Source organism: Apis florea, unplaced genomic scaffold (assembly GCF_048593485.1).
Source record: "Apis florea isolate Af1SG1 unplaced genomic scaffold, ASM4859348v1 contig_3170_pilon, whole genome shotgun sequence".
Taxonomy (NCBI): Eukaryota; Metazoa; Arthropoda; class Insecta; order Hymenoptera; family Apidae; genus Apis; species Apis florea.
In genome coordinates this window covers 811920-829682 of record NW_028256714.1, presented here as the reverse complement: position 1 = coordinate 829682, position 17763 = coordinate 811920, and the positions used below count along the sequence as shown (strand labels likewise).

The window sequence follows — 17763 nt, the reverse complement described above, 5'->3', positions numbered from 1 at the left end:
AGAGAGATATTCCGAAGCGTCAACAAAACACCGTTTAAACCGGTAACGAGTAAACGAACCACCGTCTCCCGCCGACGGAATTGATAATTTTCGCCGACCGTCTATCGAATTGATTGGTTACACGATGCCGTTCGACCGTATCGATTATTAAGTGAGTGACTACCGTCCGCATCGATCGGTCGATCGATCGATCGATCGATACCGAGAAATTTTTTTCCAATCCCATCTCCATAGTGTATATATATCCCTCGTAATCGCGGATTCTCGACGCTCGCCTGTGTGTGACAACAAAGTGTGTAAATTGAATTATTTCTTAAAGTGACTGATCGAAATCAGTGAGTGAAAACTCGACGATCGAGAAAATTGATGATCCATATTTCTAGAGAAATATCATGTACAATAAAATAAAATGTCGATAACAAGAATGTCGAAACTGTTCTGAAGATTGTTCGTACGTTGGTTCGAACAGTGATCCGAGAAATTTTGTTTAAATTGACGGGTAACAGGTGGCGCGATCGATCTAGAAAATTCTAGGCGAGTCTAGTCCAATCTAAAAGATGCATACGCTATTTAGCGAGCAGAATGCGTATTACAGGCATGCAACGGCTGTTCCCGTTGGGATGGGGACCCCGTCGTATCCCGGGGTGGGCGCGGCGCCTGGATATTACGAACAATATCGTTACGGCGGGTACGCGACGGCGGCAGGTTACCCAGTCTCGGGTATAACCCAGCAACATATCCATCATCCCGGTAAAGACATGGTGAAACCCCCGTACTCGTACATAGCTCTGATCGCGATGGCGATACAAAACGCGCCCGACAAGAAGATCACTCTGAACGGTATCTACCAGTTTATCATGGAACGTTTCCCTTATTACCGCGAGAACAAGCAGGGATGGCAGAACTCGATCAGGCACAACCTCAGTTTGAACGAGTGTTTCGTGAAGGTGCCGAGGGACGACAAGAAACCCGGGAAGGGAAGCTATTGGTCGCTCGACCCGGACAGCTACAACATGTTCGACAACGGTTCCTATCTCAGGCGTCGTAGACGGTTCAAGAAGAAGGACGCGTTGAAGGAAAAGGAGGAGGCGTTGAAGAGGCAAGGCCTGGTCGTGGCCGAGAAGCAACGTAGCCAGGAGGAGACGAAGCCGAGCAACATAGTGATACCGCCGCCGTCGGACACGTCGGCCAAGAAGTTGGGCACCTTGGAGACGACGCTGTGCAAGCCGAAGAGAGAGCCCGTGAACGACACGGGGAGCCACTGTATGGCCGTGCAGGCCAAGTACGGCCTCCACAGTCCTATTCAAGACACGAAAACGGCAGTGACGACGACGACGGCCGTCGCTGTGCCCGGGCAAAGTGTCATCCAGACGGCCCTCGGCCACCAAGTGCATCAAGCTCATCAGGTCCACCAGGATGCCGGTATCCAGGACGTGTCCTCGATGGGCCTGGATCCGACCAGTTTCAGCGTGGACGCTTTAATGACGAGCCGGGAGAACAGCGCCGCTCTGATGACCAGGGAGAACCAGCATCACACGCATCATCCCCACGGACTTCAACATCCTCACCCTCACTCGCACTCGATCATGACGAGCAGAGAGTCGATGGGCGCTGGGGTGGTGTCGAGAGATCACTTGCCGTCCGTTTGCACGGCCACGACCACGACGACGGCCGCTGTCGCGGCAATGATGGCGACCACCGGATACGGCCACACGAGCTCCGTGTCCAGGAGCAACGGCTCGCCGCCCGGAACCATGTACGCGCCTTACTGCACGCCCACACCTGGTTACATAATGGATCACGCGGAATACAATTCGAGAAATCACAACAATACGGCGGGCCACTCGCAGTGGTATCAGGAGGCGGCCAGCCCTGACGCCGCCGCCATTTATCAGGATACCCAATCGCCAAGCTGTCAACTTTACAGGTAAGGGGGATGTACGCGATTATGTACACATACGTCCTCTCCTTTTTTTCACGAGACGCTTTCGCGTAATTGTAATTAATCAACGGTTGAATATGGAGAGGGAGCGAAACGCCTGTTTCTCGTAATTGGTTGGAATTTTGAAATCGAAATCCGTATCGGGTCGTTATTGGGAATTTACATTCGTGAAAAATATCGACACGTTCCAGATCCAGCCCACCAACGCCGCTCTCGTCGAGTGCAGCCCCGTCTCCACCCTTGTACCACCGTTACTATCAAGACTGTAACACCGTCAACACCAGCGGCAATCTACCCATCACGTTGCACAAATACTGAGAATACCGAAATTCAAGGCCTCATCACCGGGGCCTTGAAGAGCATCACACCGATCACTACGACCCGAGCTTGGTTTACGTGAAGCAAGAGTGGATCCCCTGCACGGAAGACCTCGCCAAAGAATGGAATTAGATAAGTCTGGAAATCCATGATGGAACGGGGCGAAAGTAAACGATAATTCGAGAAAACTGGATTCGCGGAGGGAAAAAAAAAAAAAAAAGAAACTGCACGATACGTAATTGTAAATATTTTATCCTTCGCGTAAAAAAAAAAGAATGATCGCGAATGTTACACGTAGCTGCTCGTTGTAGGTGCGGAGATGAATATTAACGAATAATAGGGGAAAAATTATTTTAGGGATTCTCGCCACGAGGTAAATATATACATTTGCCCCGAATTGTTCGAATAATTCAACGTTCAACAGCGTTCAATTTCTACTTCGATTTTAGTGTTTAGCCGAGTGAAAATAGTTTGACGCATTTTATACTTTATCGAATCTTATCCCGATACTACAATTCTATATCGATCGAGATACCGAAGCAAGAAACGAAAGGTATCGGCAACGGTGCGTTGTCGCATGCCAACTCGAGTTACCGACTGATACTTGACATTTCGGAGAATGATTATCGCGATCACGTTATATGCTTTTTCAAACGTAAAAAAACCAAATACACGTGCGCTACTTCAGCCTAAGGAGTTCACGGATCGACGCATAACCTCGAATTGGTCGCGCTCCAGACCGTGATAATTTCTTTTTTTTTTTTTTTCTTTTTTCTGTCATTTCTTTCTACGACCCGCGAACGAACGAACGAACGAACGAACATCTTTTTTTCTTTTTCTTTAAACTTCTCTTTTAAACCTCTTTCCTTCCGTTACACGAAAGATTTAATAGAAGGAGCACTATAAATAAATCGGTGATATTGGAAAACATTAGATCGACGCGTTGATGCATTCGGTTTGTGATCAATTTTATCGCATACAGAGTCATTCATTAATGAATCGGAAGCTTGTATGGCGCGAGACGTATCCTAAAACCAGCTGTGAATATCAATGATGATGGTCGTCACCTGAGCAAACAAAGGCAGGTCTCTTTCCTGATCTACGGTAATTTTGACCGGTTCGAAATTTCTTTTTTCGCTATGATCGTATTTGCATGGAGATACGCAGTGGCTCCTATATACGGTGCAACTGTGCAAACTTGCAACGAATTGATCAGACGGAAAAAAAAATATTTCGGGAAATGGGCGTCCTTGCCCGATTCGATGCGAAGTCGAATCTCTATGGATGCTGGTACATGCAAAAACGGATTTCACAAAATGAAAAATATTACACAAAATGGTGTTCAATGCTGCTACAATATTGATATACGATTTTCAATAATTTTTCTTTTATAACGTTTCAAAAATTCATTACTCGCTGTTTACGGTACATTTGAATATCTGAACTGAATTCAAGTCGAGATTAATTCACTTAGAATTTTTAACTTTAAATTAAATATTAGTGTTTCAAAAATCGAATAATAGTGCTTCGATGAAGTTCAATCATTATAATTTGATTTCGAACTAATATTTCATTTATCAATCTTCCTTAATCTCGGATACCAATATTGGGCTGAGAGTTGATTGTGTATTATTACGCTTGATATAAATAATTATTTTATTATTAATTATCATCATAATTATTTACGAAATTTCATTAAGAATTTAAACGTAAAGAAAATCACGTCGACAATTCGTAGAAATCGCATTGAACATTTTTGCGACAAAAAGAGGTTAGTACAATTAGTGGAAGCGACGTTGTAAATTATATCAAGTAATCAAAATACATGTTTTAAAAATCAGAAACAATAATTCATAGACATATAGGGGGAGAGATACAAATTGTTTTGTTTTTTTTTTTTTTTCTAAAACATGTCAACTGTACATACACTATTCAAAAATATAATTTGCATTTTCACAAGCTTTAAAATGTATCGATTAATATCCCGGTTTAAAATATTTAATCTGTTTCCACTAATTGCACGTTTGAAACGATAAAACTTTTCCTAATTAAATCAGCGGAACGAGACATACGGCGGTGATAAAATTTGTTTGTAAAAAGTGATATATGATCGTTTCCTTGTGCGTGAGGGATTGCGTGTCTCGATTTTTGTGCATTTATTCGCGTAACGTCATTCCTTGTAAACCGATGCGCGCGATTCGGCTGCACGAGATTGGTCGTTCAACGAATATATATATATATATATTATATGAGAAAACGGATAATGTGAATAATTCACGATTAAAACGGAATCGTATCGTAGATAGATCTCTGCGTGTATATTATTAAAAAAAAAAAGAGTATATATATATATATATAGATATAATAGATTGTATAGATAAAACTATATATGTATAAATAGACAGATCTATATATACAGAAACATATTGATATTACGATTAGTAATAATAATCGCAAACTTATTAACGTAGGATGAGTCGATGCGAATACGAAACCTTACGAAATAAACGTAATGAATCGAAACGAGAACACAGTGTTGTTTCTTCGAGATATATATCTTTGCATGAATTTTCGATTTATCCAATTCTTTTTCTTTTTTTTTTCCCCCTCCCTGCTCCACAAATTTCGACAATACCGACACACAACCGACACTTGTAAAACTATTATTATGGCTCAACGGTTTAAAATGTTTATTGATATTACGGGAAGAGAGGAGCTTCGAAAAAAAAAATATTTCGTTACAATTTTCTTTCTTTTTACTTTGTTCTCGTTCTTTTTTTCTCTTTTTTTTTTTTTTCAACAACAAAACCGGCTACTTACAAAAGTATACTCGTACAGGTACGAACACAAACGGTATAAACACCTGCGAAAACAACACGGCCGTTTAATTACCCGCGGCATCGATCAAAATTAATTCCGTTATCGCGTGGAAAAAATTTCCTCTCTTGAAAAAAATACATTTTATTCCGCCCGTAATGGCGCGACAGGTTGGAAACGCGAAAATATAAAAGAGAAGAAAGTTAAAAAAAAAAAAAAAAAGAAAAAGAAAACAAACAATCATTTGAATCGGATTAATAAAACGAACGATTTTACGGCGTAAAAAAAAAAAAAAGCGGACGGGATATAAAAGCAGCGCATCGTCGAGATCGCGATAACAATAATACAAAAAGCTTGAACCCGTTTAAAAGCTTCAAGAAATTTTCAAACAGACTAGACGCTTCGATTCCCCGTTCATGAGCTGCATTCGAGCGGCACTTTGTTACATCTCTTCGAACAGAGATCGATCCTGATTATATTTCTAGTCGCGATCTGCGAAACGTTATTTCTCCGCGAACCGTATCGACGTGGGCGATAATGGAAAGGTAAGAATATCTTGCAACATTCGCCCGGCTCTGTTCATTCCGGATATTTGAACGATCGAACGACATCGGAAACTGCGTAATTTCAATGGAATTTTCTTTGCAACGATCACAACGCTGAATGTACTGACATTAAAGTATATGATTCATAGAAATTTTTCAAAAAAAACATCAAATTTCAATGTTGATACTTATATATATATATATAAATTATTACATATTCGTTAGACTACATGATTATATAAAATATAAAGAAGACATATTCAATTATTAAAGATATTGAAAATAATTCATTATTAAATTATATAATTGACGAATATCTTTTGAAGAAGATCAAAACTTAATATTCCTTTTGATATGGATATATTATGACAATTATCAATAAACAATTATTTCTTTATTAAAATAACGCGAGATTATATTTAAAGTATATTCGAGAGATTTATTTATAATTAATTTTTACTTGTTAAAATATGAGAGAAAATTTCATGACCAACAAAACAACATTATGATTTTGTAACGAGTAAAGTTTCGTTCAGTTGTTCGATGGTTCTCGCTCGAGGCAGTATTTAACTGCATCTGCCGAAACACGTGCTCCGGATAAAGCCAGGCTTTAGAACGTCCTGTGCCGCCAATCCGTTACTTCGCCGAAAGATAGAGAATATACCTATCGACCAGTTAGCAGAATCCCTTCGAGCACGCGTCAGTCTATTCCGTTCTAGCCGCCTTAGGGTCTCCGGTTTATGGAAAATCCAGGATCGAGAATCTCCTGGAAGGTAAACGTGTCTTGTTCCAATATGCACATTGCGCGCACATTTTCATTGATTATTGTTCGAACGTCTGTCTAATTTGAAAACGAGAAAATTCAAATACGTATGAAAATAATATGTATTTTTTTAATTAAAATTGTTTAAAAAATTGTATATAATAATGCAAAGTCAATTAAATTAACGAGAAACTATGGAGAAGTTTATTAATTGCTTGTATAAGCCACTTTATCAAAGGCGGAATCGAATTAGCGATCGACGGGCAAAAGTGACGAACGTCAGAAGTGGTATTTGTACGGAATGTAAACTCTCGTGATGGCGGCCCGGCATTAGCCTCTAAACCGAGCAAACACGCGGTTCCGCAACCGAGTCAGACTGGGGCAATTTTAGAGCGACTGAACTCGAGGGTGCAAAAGTCATCGAGCCCTCGATCTCTATCTCTATGGCAAACACTTAAAATTATTCACCCTACAGCGTGCAAATACGCGATGAAAAATGTGCGATCCCTTCGTTCAATTCTTAACCTAAATAATCTTCGTACCTTATTATGAAGCGTCTGAATTGACAGGAAAAACCCACTTCTCACGAAATACTTGATTTCCGTTCAAATTCATCTTGATTTTCAAACCATAAAATTATCATTGGCGGTAAAAAACTTTTATTATTGATAATTATTGAAAATATTGTCAATAAAAAATATTCTATTCTTGACTACACTTACTATTAGAACGAACTCAATACTATCTAACCTAATCACGTGGATAAGTCACGTGACTCATTGCCGGTAAGAAGAGTACGGTTTAACCGACTAATCATATTATAAGAAACGTAGTTACGAAAAAGTTTCGCTTTTAACAGGAATCTTCATCGTAAAAACAGTTGAAAAGTTTGATGGCATCGAGACTACGTTCCCACGTGTGGCGTAAACATTGCGTCGTTGGAAAAACCATGGATGAACGACGATTATTTCGGTGATGGAAACGCTAGTCGCACGCTCAAGCTGCAACGTTTTCTTGCTTTCATTTTGTTCTCTTTTTTCCATCCTTTCCCCCTCCCCCCTCCCCATCTATCGTTTCATTTTTTTTTTGTTTCTCGCGCGTAACCGTTGCGGCGGAATTAGCGGTTCCATGCAATCATCAATTTCAAACAAGTGAACGAAAGAGAAAAAAAGTTTGGCCGTCGGCTTACTTAAACAAACAGTACGCTCTACGAAATGGACGAAGAGAGAAAGAGAATCGTACAGCGTAAATCTTCTTCGTTTCCGACTTACGTAAAGGCGTTTTTTTCTAAGTAACCCAACAATGAGATACATACTGGCCAGCGAAAGTTTATGCAAAGCGAAAAACTACAAAAAAAAAAAAGGATCATGAGTTGAAACCAATAACGATTTCTTGTCTTTCTTCTAATAAACACTAAAGAAAATTTGTTTTTATTGATAAACTTTAAACGGTTTATAAAAAAAGAAAAAGATGTTACGTTTGGAATACGAGGTACGTTAACCTTTTTTTATCAATAAACCATTATAAAAATTCCTATAAAATACAGCAGATTTGAATTATAATATGACTTATCCTTATTATATAAGATATTATTAATCAGTTATAATAAGAAAATCAAGAATTTCTTAAATCACTCGAATCAAAATTTTTCCTATTATTGTTTCTATAATATATTGCTAGATGAATTTCCCTAAAACAATCTAGAAGCCTACAATAACATCGGTATGTTTTTAAGGACTAATGAATCTACTATCATTGTTATATAATTATTATCGTAATATAGGTACTACATACAAATATAACTTTCATTTAGAAATTTCCATTGAAAAAAAAAAAGAAATAGATGTGTAACACATAAAGATACACATCGTTAGTAATTCAACAAATATTTTTGACGTAAAAATCCGAGTGAAGGAAGCAAGCGCAGAGACAAGGGTGAAAAGAGAAGAACGTACCGCGAATCGAAGAGAGAAACGTGGAAGAGAAAGGGGGCTTCGCCATCGTCTGCTCGTTCAGGGGAAAGACGACAGGTGTGCGTTTCCCAGAGACCCGCGGCAAAACGCGAAACTGGAATCGCTGCTGGAGTGCCGTGACCTAACCTCGATACACGTAGTCGGCTTCTATCGTCGTAGTCGTTGCTCCTTCTCTCTCTCTCTCTCTCTTCATTCGTTCTACTTGTAAAATTTATCTCGCTCCTTATGAATGATTATGATTATGAGTTTCTGGCATAGATGTGAAGAAACATAAAATTTAAGAAAAAATCCTAATGTAATAAAAACTTAAAATTGTTCAGATACCTTGATTCCTTGTTGTGAAATTTTCTTCGAACTTTAGAACCACGTAAATTGCAATAGAGATTTTAGAATTGAATTTCGATCAGAAATCTTATGAAGTCTTGCGAAATTTTTCACATCTTATTAAATAGAAAAATTTATGGCTAGAAATTATAAAAATTGATAATATTTCTTTTAGAAAGATAGTCAAATAAAATGATAGCTCCTCGAAGTTTGGAACAATGGCAAGTTGAAACAGACCAGAGGTGCCATTAAAACAAACTTTCACGGAAACGAACGAAATTCACCATTTCGTTGTATCCTGACAAATGGACAGGGTCACACGGAAGCAAAAGGGAATGTATGTGAAAACAGAAAGCAAGAAAAAAACGAACGAAAGAGTCTGGTTGAGCGTGATGGTGGATAAATAGAATTTCATTTACATCTAACACACTGATGCAATCCGAGCAAAGGGTAAAAGGAAAAACTGCTCGCAGATAACGGGGAAGAATCGGGGGAAAAAGAACGGAATGGACATGAGAAACGAACAGGAGCCAATTAAAATTGGCAATTACAAACGTACGACGAAGTTACAATATTTCGAATCATCTCTATTTTTATCCCTCTCTTGATTTTTCTTTTCCTTGCAAATTTGCTTGCCTTTTCTTTCAAATGGGAGAAAAAGAACACAAAGGAGGAATGAAATTTAAAAAAATCGAAATATAAGGAAAAATGGAGGGACAAATAGAAATTGGTACGAGTCGGCGTGAAGAACGAAGGTCTGTTGCTATCCAATGGAATCTGTAGGAACAAATCGATAGCCATTGAATGTAGCACATCGTCTTGTCACGACCACCATTGTGAAAATCGTTTGAAAGCGATTTTATCGGCGTACGATTGCCCAAACTTATTATAAATATCTCTATTGAAAAAAAATATGTCAAATGTGACCAGTTCGTTGAAACGTGCTACTATAACTATTACTGAATGTTTAGATTAAATTTTAATATTGTCTTTAAATTACTATCGTATAATAATAGTAATCATTAATCTTTCCGAGTCAACTTGTGTTTTACAACATTCTTTTTAATGACTTCTTTCATATTGATTTTAGGTAAAAAAAAAAAAACTAACAATTGAATATTAAATGTGAATATTAAATTAGCTTGAAATTAAAATTTTTATCTGATAGATTATTATTCTATCATTCAATCAGAGATAAATTTTTTTATTATTTTTGGTTTCAAAACGTTCCAATCTCAATATCATTTTATTCAATAAATGGAATATCTCTTGTCAAAAATTTCTAAACAATTGGAGATTGGAACGTAATGATCATTGTATGGATATCTGTGTAGATGAGGTCACACTTAATCGTGGTTTAATTCGAAATAAAGTAAACAATGGTGCCAGTCGAAAATGCAAACGTCATTATGACGTTAAATGCTAAATCGGTTGTGCGAAACGTTCCCAGGAACACATAGGTAGGCACATTTACACATCGTTGGTATGCAACAATTTGCTCATTTTCGCCAGTAATTTCGAATTTAATTGGCACATCTACCAATGCACCAAGGAACATCAATGTATCGATGTCTCTGCCGGTTTCCATCCCTTCCGCGCATCTATCTTCTTCGTCCATAACATTGTTCCCCGAGGCTATCCTAACGCGTGACACGTTATTATAGCATGGTAATTCGAATTTAAAATAGGCAATTAATTAACGTATACCGACCGATCCTTGTCGCTCGCGATACAACTTCATCGAATGATGCTGTGCTCGTGAATACTTTATATTTGTTTCCTGCGTTGTTTACAAAGTTGGAACACCATGGGGAACGAAATAATTCCTCTGATATCATGATTTTCACATTTGTCAGAAATGAGCGTTTTCATTTCGTTTTTCGGCTCATTATTCCATATATTTCCGTTCTTTCTATGCTGTAAACATAATAAATCATTAAAGTCACATATTTTCTCTTATTTAATCTTTTGTCAAATATCATAAAATATAAAAACAAAAATTATAATATTATTAATTTGTTTAATATTTTTTCTGATTATACGCGATACGAATATAATTACACATCTTTTACTATCTTCCATTTTATTAACGCATCGGTACATGTGGTTTCCTTAATCATAATCTTTTTTTATGCTCCTTCCACTTCCCAAAGTGAAAACGTACTACGGAAGATGGTTCGTTTCTTGGGCCACCCGCAACGGGTGCACCAACGGGTCCCCATAATCTAGTCCCTGTACAACCCACGGTATGTTTACGAAATTACAGATGATAATGTAAGCATTTTTTCACGCTCTCTACGCGTGTGGGTTCACGTTCAATACGTACTGCGTTCGCGTATACGCGTCGCATCCCGCTTCGGGGCTAATTTTAGGGTGTTCAACCCCCGTACGGTACGTTGCCTGACACCGTGTCTGTTTACACGTATGTACGTCCCACGAAATTCTGACACCGAATGCCATTAAACCGTTCAAATTAACAAGGGATTCAGCTTCCTGGAATTACATCTTCGCTATAACCTCATCAGTAAATTGAATTCCTTTCTTTAAATCTCTGTCAATATATATTTAGATGAATATTAATTTGAAAATCAAAATTATATGTTGTAATTTGATAAAATACACAACCTCTAAGTGTCAACTGCAAATGAACATTCCATTTCATTGAATATATTACACACAAAAGGATTGCCATATGGGTTTACATCTTTAACATCATCCCAAAGAAATCTATCACATTTTGCCTGCTAAGCAATCCAAAGCAACCCATGAAACCGTAAACATTTCCGTTGTGTCGGCGTCTCTTTTTAGTCTTGATATTACGGCATTCACGGACGAGTACACTCGCCACGCGTGCATAATGGCGTGCAAGAGAACTGTAGACTCCAAATAGCATTAAGTCATTGCCGGTGGCCAGTGGTGCGCGTGATATCCCCCTGTCGCCTACCGATTGTATTGTTACGCGCCCATCGCGCGTATGTATTGTATGTGGATGCACCTTCAGACCCGTGGATACGATCCTCCCGGCCTAGAAAGATATACAATGAGAGCCAGACAATGAGCTGATTGTTTCGAGTTCGTGTTCCGATAGTTACGCCGTGTTTGTTCCCGTGAGAAGGTAACCACATCGTTGTTCGACTTACATTTTTTTTACGTCAGATTGAGTTATTACGCTTACACTGCAATTATCAATGATCGTAAAGAATTTTCTAACTTTTTTGTACTTTAATATCGATGTAATCTTATAAAAATAGAAAATTTCCTCGTCCATGTAATCTATTACATAAATAAGATTCTTTAACCATAGAAATAAAAACTATAGATAAACCGCGAAAAAATGACAATTCAAAATTAATTTGTCAAAAAACATAATAACGAATTTTTCCTTTGATCTATTTGATAAAAAAAATATATTAAATAACAATTAATTGAAAATGAATTGATACAAACAAGTTTCTCACTGTTCAAACACAATCCCCTGAAAAAGATCATCGTGCTGACAGTGGGGAAGCGAGTGTACATACTGCTACATTCACCGATTTCATGGTAAATCGAGCGTTTCTTAGCCATAGGATCTGGTGTGCCCTTACGCAAGCCCATTGTACACGAGTGCCTCCTGTGGTGTTACGGTAGAATGAGAACACAACGCGGATTGGTCCGCAGGTCGTCCTATCTTCAAAATAGCATTACCAGCGATCATAATAGCTCAACCGGTGTGTTGTTGATGTGGTATATAAGGAATTTGTGCTACGACGGGTAAACAAGAAAAGAAACGAATAAACTAGCAAACGTTTCTCTATCCATTAAGACGATACGTGGCAAAAGAGATTATATACGTTTATATTTTTCGACAACAAGAAACAAGAAGATATACGATTTGCTCAATGTAGATGTTCAGTGGATGCCTGTTTTCAAGCTGGAAATTTATTTTAATTTTGCATGTTATACGTCATAGGAAGATATTTTACGAACTGTGAATTACCCCGCGAATATTTTTTCAACAAAGCGAACATTAATACGAAACAGCAATAATCAACGATGTAAATTTATTATGTATTAATGTCTCGATGTGAAAATAAAAATAATCGAAACGAGGTTAGCGCAAATAAGCTTCTTGACTCGAGACGGTTATACTATCGAAAAGTGCTACACAGATAAGGGCCTTGATAGGGTGGTACAGGCGATGACGGTGATTTAATATTTTTCTTGTTATGAGTATAAGCTCACTAGTTTATTCTGAAAACAGTAGCCAAGCACTGCTTCGTGTCCTCGTGCAAAACCACCTGCTCGAATGAACAACTATCGCGGGTATCGTCACAATCTAGATCTTACTTATTTACTCATATATTTATTTGTTAAATTTTTTTCGGTTTTTCTATTATTTTTAATGTTTAGTAATTGATATCTTGTGCGCTGAAAAGTTAAATAATCTTTTTAACAACTCTGTTTGCATATTATATTTGCATCGTTTCATGTTTCATTTTTATCGTATCATTAATCGAAAATGATGTTCATATATGGATTCAAAGCAATTTGTTCATATAAATTTTATGTTATTGTGATAAAATAAATTTTTTAGGACACGATCATGAAAATAACATTTGGTTTTATACGAATTCCAGACGTAGTACATTTGTATTTAGTCCACAAACGTGACAGAGCAACAGAGAAAAGAAAAAAGCAAGTTCTATGCATTTACGTGATTATTTCGAGAAGTTAAGTCGCCGAGACGCATCCGCGTCACTGATGGATCTCACTAACGAGCACAACTGATGATTGACAAAATATTCTCAGTATGAGACCGAATGTAAATACTTAGTTCTGCATACAACAAATACATGCAGTTTCAAGTTTGTAATCATATAGAACAGAATCATTGATAGATATTACATTAATTTTTAAAATGAACATTTCAAATAATATTAAATCAAACTTTTAAAAATATTCTTTTTTTAAAAATTATTATCTTATTAATTCAAATTTCTTAATTTCTAATTAAATTTGATTTTTTAATTAGTTAAATTTTAATACTTAAACTAATGAATTTCTTTTTATTTTATTCTTTTAGTTAGAGTTAAGACGAAAAATTTTAAGAAATGGACAATAGAAAAAAGAAGTCAGCATTCTTCGCGCTCGGAAGGTGTTGAAGTAGGTATGCCAAGTTAAATATACGCGTAGGATGCACAGGCAGGACAAAAAGCACTTCCTCTTGTCTGACGAGTATACTTTGAAGACCGAACGTAGGCTTCAGTAAGCAGACAAAATAAGAATTTTTACTCCATACGAGAAAGCATTCTACTTTTTGAATTATTCTTTGTTCGTATTACTATAATTTTTTATTTATCCACATATTTTCTTATAAATATGCAAATATGTATAGTAAATATGTTATGCAAAACTTTATTATTAAAAAAATTAATATATGAACGTACTCTTTAATAGAAAGAAGTATCGAAATTTTTACACTACGACAATGGGACAGAAACATTCTCATGCTTGTGAGATCATGTACAATCTTCTTGAATGTAACCGTTTCTTGTTGATACTGGCAATGAGTTATGTTGACACAACGCAACCTGTTCTGGCTCCTCGTTGAATATTATGAACATATTATGACAGATATGCCATCCAAAGATCAAGAAAATTAGATAGCACGTGCTACTTTGAAGTAATAGTCGTTCTATGGTTCATGAAGCGAGCGACAAGCAATTATAAAAAGATCAATTTTGCGCAGAATTGGATAACGGATTTGACGAAGTCTATGTAAGTGTGATTCGCCGGTTTCTCTAACTGTGACGCTTGTTTAAATCTCAATTCCAACGTTTCATGCACTCGCTGAGGGCCAAGAGTCTCCACTAATAACTCGGATCAATGTGAATCTCCGTGTCGATCAAAATCAAAGATCTTCTTTGGAAAAGTCAATACGTCAACAAACAAGGCGTCAGTTGAATTTCGTCTGAACTTTGCACAAACACCGGAAAATCCCAATGTTAACTGATATCTCAGTAAGGCAGAACATATGGTGCATTCAATTGGACGTTAATCACAAACTTAAAACATTTAATTAGATTCAAAGATAATAATGTTTTAATTTAATATCTCGTTTGTATGAAAATATAAATTCACCGTGAAATTAAAATTATAGGGTTAAAGAGGTTGATGAAATTTATGAAGCCAGTGAGACACAAAACAAAAAATCGAGACGGCTTTTTGTCGAAATATTCGGCAATCTTTTGCAAACGGATTTGAGCTGTGGCCAATATTAGAGCAATAAAAAAGCTCATCGGACTACTGTGGCTTGTTTCAAAGCGACGGTAATGGGGCTTGAAAGCTGCCGGCTAGGAAAAGGAAGTAGAAGGAGAAAGGGGTGACGATAAGAGGAAAAAATCGGAGAAGAGACGAGAGACATTCGTCTTCGAAGGCGTTCAACCGTTTGATAGCGGAACCACCCAGCGTTAACATTGCTTACTTCTTTCAGTAAAAGAAATCGACTGCAACAGTCGGAAACCTTTATTGAAATGACAATCGTAAAAATTTGAATTTCTATGGATTGAAAGAATGTCATCTATGCAAATAAACATTGCATGATACATTAAATAAAATATTTTTTGAAAATACAATGAAATAAGATCGAAATTGTATCTTTTGAATTATTTAACAATAATAATTCTTTATACTTTTCTAGTTTGTTAAATTCAAATTTAAAAATTATTGAGACAAATGATTATGTTTATATAAATGAAATTTAATTTCTCGATTATTCTTAAGAGAGAAATTTAAAAAATAATACAGATTATAATCAAAAATTACTTTCGCTATTTTTTAACGCATAACAATTTATTCCTAGATGATACTTCTATGGAAACATTAATTTTTTTGCACATGTGCGTTGTGTAAAATGTAACTAACTATTTTTAAATAATCAGTTATAAAATGAGTGACAATTGACAAGCAAATATCGATTACAATATCACCTGACATTTTATACGGTTGAATAATCTTAATCATCGAGTATGAACGGACCCAATCATGAAAATTGACTAAGATTGTCATAATTAACAGCTGTTAAATTCCGAAAGATGAAACAGCGTGGTCGTTGAAAAGCCTTCGGTACGTATATGTATATGCTTGTGGTTCGAAAGACCCCACATCAGGCCCTCGGAAGGCATCAAACCTGTCGACGGTGGGTGGATGCGTTCCTGAAGACGAACGGCTTTTTTACGTGACGCCAGACGTTCCTTACGCCTCGTCAAGATGTCAACGACTTGACCGATGGATCAACGAAGAATTCTCGAAACGCTGTCTAGATCACGCTTTCGCATAAAATCATGTGATTGATCGGGATGCTTCGTGATCACGATAACGGGTATCGAATGACTTCTACGTGCCTCGTCACTATTTCTGGAAATTTATGATTCCCAAATGACATAAAAGTAGCCGAATAACAGTAACGAGAAACTTTTGCCGATAGTTTGGACCAAATACAAACTTGAATCAAATACGTAAGTGATTTCATTGAATTATTCAATTTCTTCAATTCAGTAAAAGAAATATATTATTATTATATTATGTGATTTTACACAGCATATGAAGGTATATTAATGTATTTCAACCTTAAGGATCGCAAAGAATGCTGGGAAGCACACTAAAGTCAAGATACAACCAATCATCGCCGTTAATCGAATCAGTCGACATTCTTCCCTCGTAAGATCGCATTGTTTACGGGACATGGTCGTGTCACCTCGTCTCAGAATGAGATCGCATAAATAACTCCTATGGAACCTCTTCCTCGGTGCTAGTCATCCAAGAGGCTCATTGTGAGAGCCACATCGAATTTCTTTCTCCTTCTCCTTTCGTCCCAACCACCTTCCTTGCCATCCGTCCCCACCAAGTATATAGCCAGGAATCCTGCCTGTATGTGTCACTGTTGTGACGCAGCAACATGGAGACGCGAGCAGCAAGACGAAGTAGCAACGAGAGAGGTGATGCGAGCAGTCAGTTTCATTGTGCGATCAAAAAATGACCATACGGATTTTTCTCTCGGTTCCATTGAGGCTGGAGAGGCTCGAGAGACTCGAATCAGTCTCTCTCTTCTCTCTGCACCCGTTCTTCCCCCATTGGGATTCATTCATAATACCATTCTCGAGTGGAGGCTCGAAGTGGACCGGATGGTATTTCGTTTTCTGACAGCCAGCACCAGCGGCTGATCCTCTCTGTTCGAATTACGAGTATGGCCGATGCTGCACGACCGAGTGCCCGGGAGCTGGGGTATTTTGCTTATAGTATAAATAATCGGCCTGATCGTGAATCGTCGAACCTCGTTCGCTTTTTGGCAGTGAAAAGTTGCACTCATTCACCATTCACTCTTATACGTTTAATGACAACTCATTACGTGTCAATGAATCGTATGAATTGGTTAAATTTAATATATTTTATCTAGCTTCGAGAAATTTGTGACATAAATTATTTTGCAATTTTTTACTTTTTTTAGAAACTTAAATAGAGTATAATAAATATTTTTACTTTATTGTATAGTATTATATGTTGCATGTTTTATCTAGTTGTTAAAAATTGTTCAGGAATTGATTTCATTTTACAATTTTTCTGTTCGATGACGCCATCGCAATATGGTGCCGTGCTGTCTACGAATACCATGGAATTCCAATGGAATTTATCTCTCCTTGTCAAATATTTGCCTTTGCGCGAAGCCACTTGAATCACTTTGACTCGACTCGTTGCAACTCACGATTCAAGAATACATGACTGCATGGTTACTCTCTTAATATTGATAAAGAAAGCGATATATGTATTTAATATCGTTTCCATTATTTTTTAAAATAGTAACACCTATCTACACCAGAGAAGTTGTAAGAAAAAAAATGAACATATATTTTCGTATAAATACTATTTAACATAATCTTAAATAAAACATTTCCAATCACCGAAACATTTGATCTTAAAACTAGTATCGAAAATAGAAATGCAAAAATGTATAAAACGATTGCTTTTAAAATAATTTCTTTGTAATCTGATAAATGCATTAGTATTTTTATTTTCACGTTCCTTCGGATAACTAGACGGCTT

General features: G+C 37.1%; 1 protein-coding gene and 4 long non-coding RNA genes across 8 annotated transcripts in view; 3 read left to right on the top strand and 2 right to left on the bottom strand.

Moving 5' to 3' along the window:
• LOC105735279 (uncharacterized) overlaps positions 1–15275 on the top strand; it is a 32209-nt gene extending 16934 nt beyond the window's left edge. Inside the window, exons 2-5 of one of the 2 annotated variants that reach the window (XR_015292536.1) lie at positions 13302–13486; positions 13748–13929; positions 14122–14684; positions 14825–15275. This is a non-coding gene — a long non-coding RNA (uncharacterized LOC105735279). Of the gene's footprint in view, positions 1–13301; positions 13487–13747; positions 13930–14121 lie in introns of both variants that reach the window. The other variant, XR_015292537.1, reaches the window with a different exon arrangement.
• croc (forkhead box protein crocodile) lies at positions 365–2484 on the top strand. The gene is made up of 2 exons (XM_012485735.3): positions 365–1927; positions 2134–2484. The coding sequence occupies exons 1-2, from the start codon at positions 558–560 to the stop codon at positions 2258–2260; spliced, it is 1497 nt and encodes a 498-aa protein (XP_012341189.1). The 5' UTR covers positions 365–557; the 3' UTR covers positions 2261–2484.
• Positions 6036–7351, bottom strand: LOC147657339 (uncharacterized). The gene is made up of 3 exons (XR_015292540.1): positions 7108–7351; positions 6928–7000; positions 6036–6388 (listed from the first exon to the last, which is right to left on the bottom strand). It is a non-coding gene; the product is annotated as an uncharacterized LOC147657339 (long non-coding RNA).
• On the bottom strand, positions 9839–11557 carry LOC105735278 (uncharacterized). Of its 3 annotated transcripts, none has more exons than XR_015292607.1 (5): positions 11308–11546; positions 11009–11233; positions 10744–10914; positions 10394–10599; positions 9839–10322 (listed from the first exon to the last, which is right to left on the bottom strand). It is a non-coding gene; the product is annotated as an uncharacterized LOC105735278 (long non-coding RNA). The 3 variants fall into 3 exon arrangements; XR_015292606.1 differs by having other exon boundaries at positions 9839–10317; XR_015292605.1 differs by having other exon boundaries at positions 9839–10317; positions 10394–10914; positions 11308–11557.
• Positions 15276–15645: 370 nt separating the features above from the next.
• Positions 15646–17626, top strand: LOC147657338 (uncharacterized). Its single transcript, XR_015292535.1, has 2 exons — positions 15646–16181; positions 16264–17626. It is a non-coding gene; the product is annotated as an uncharacterized LOC147657338 (long non-coding RNA).
• The last annotated feature ends 137 nt before the right edge of the window (positions 17627–17763 follow it).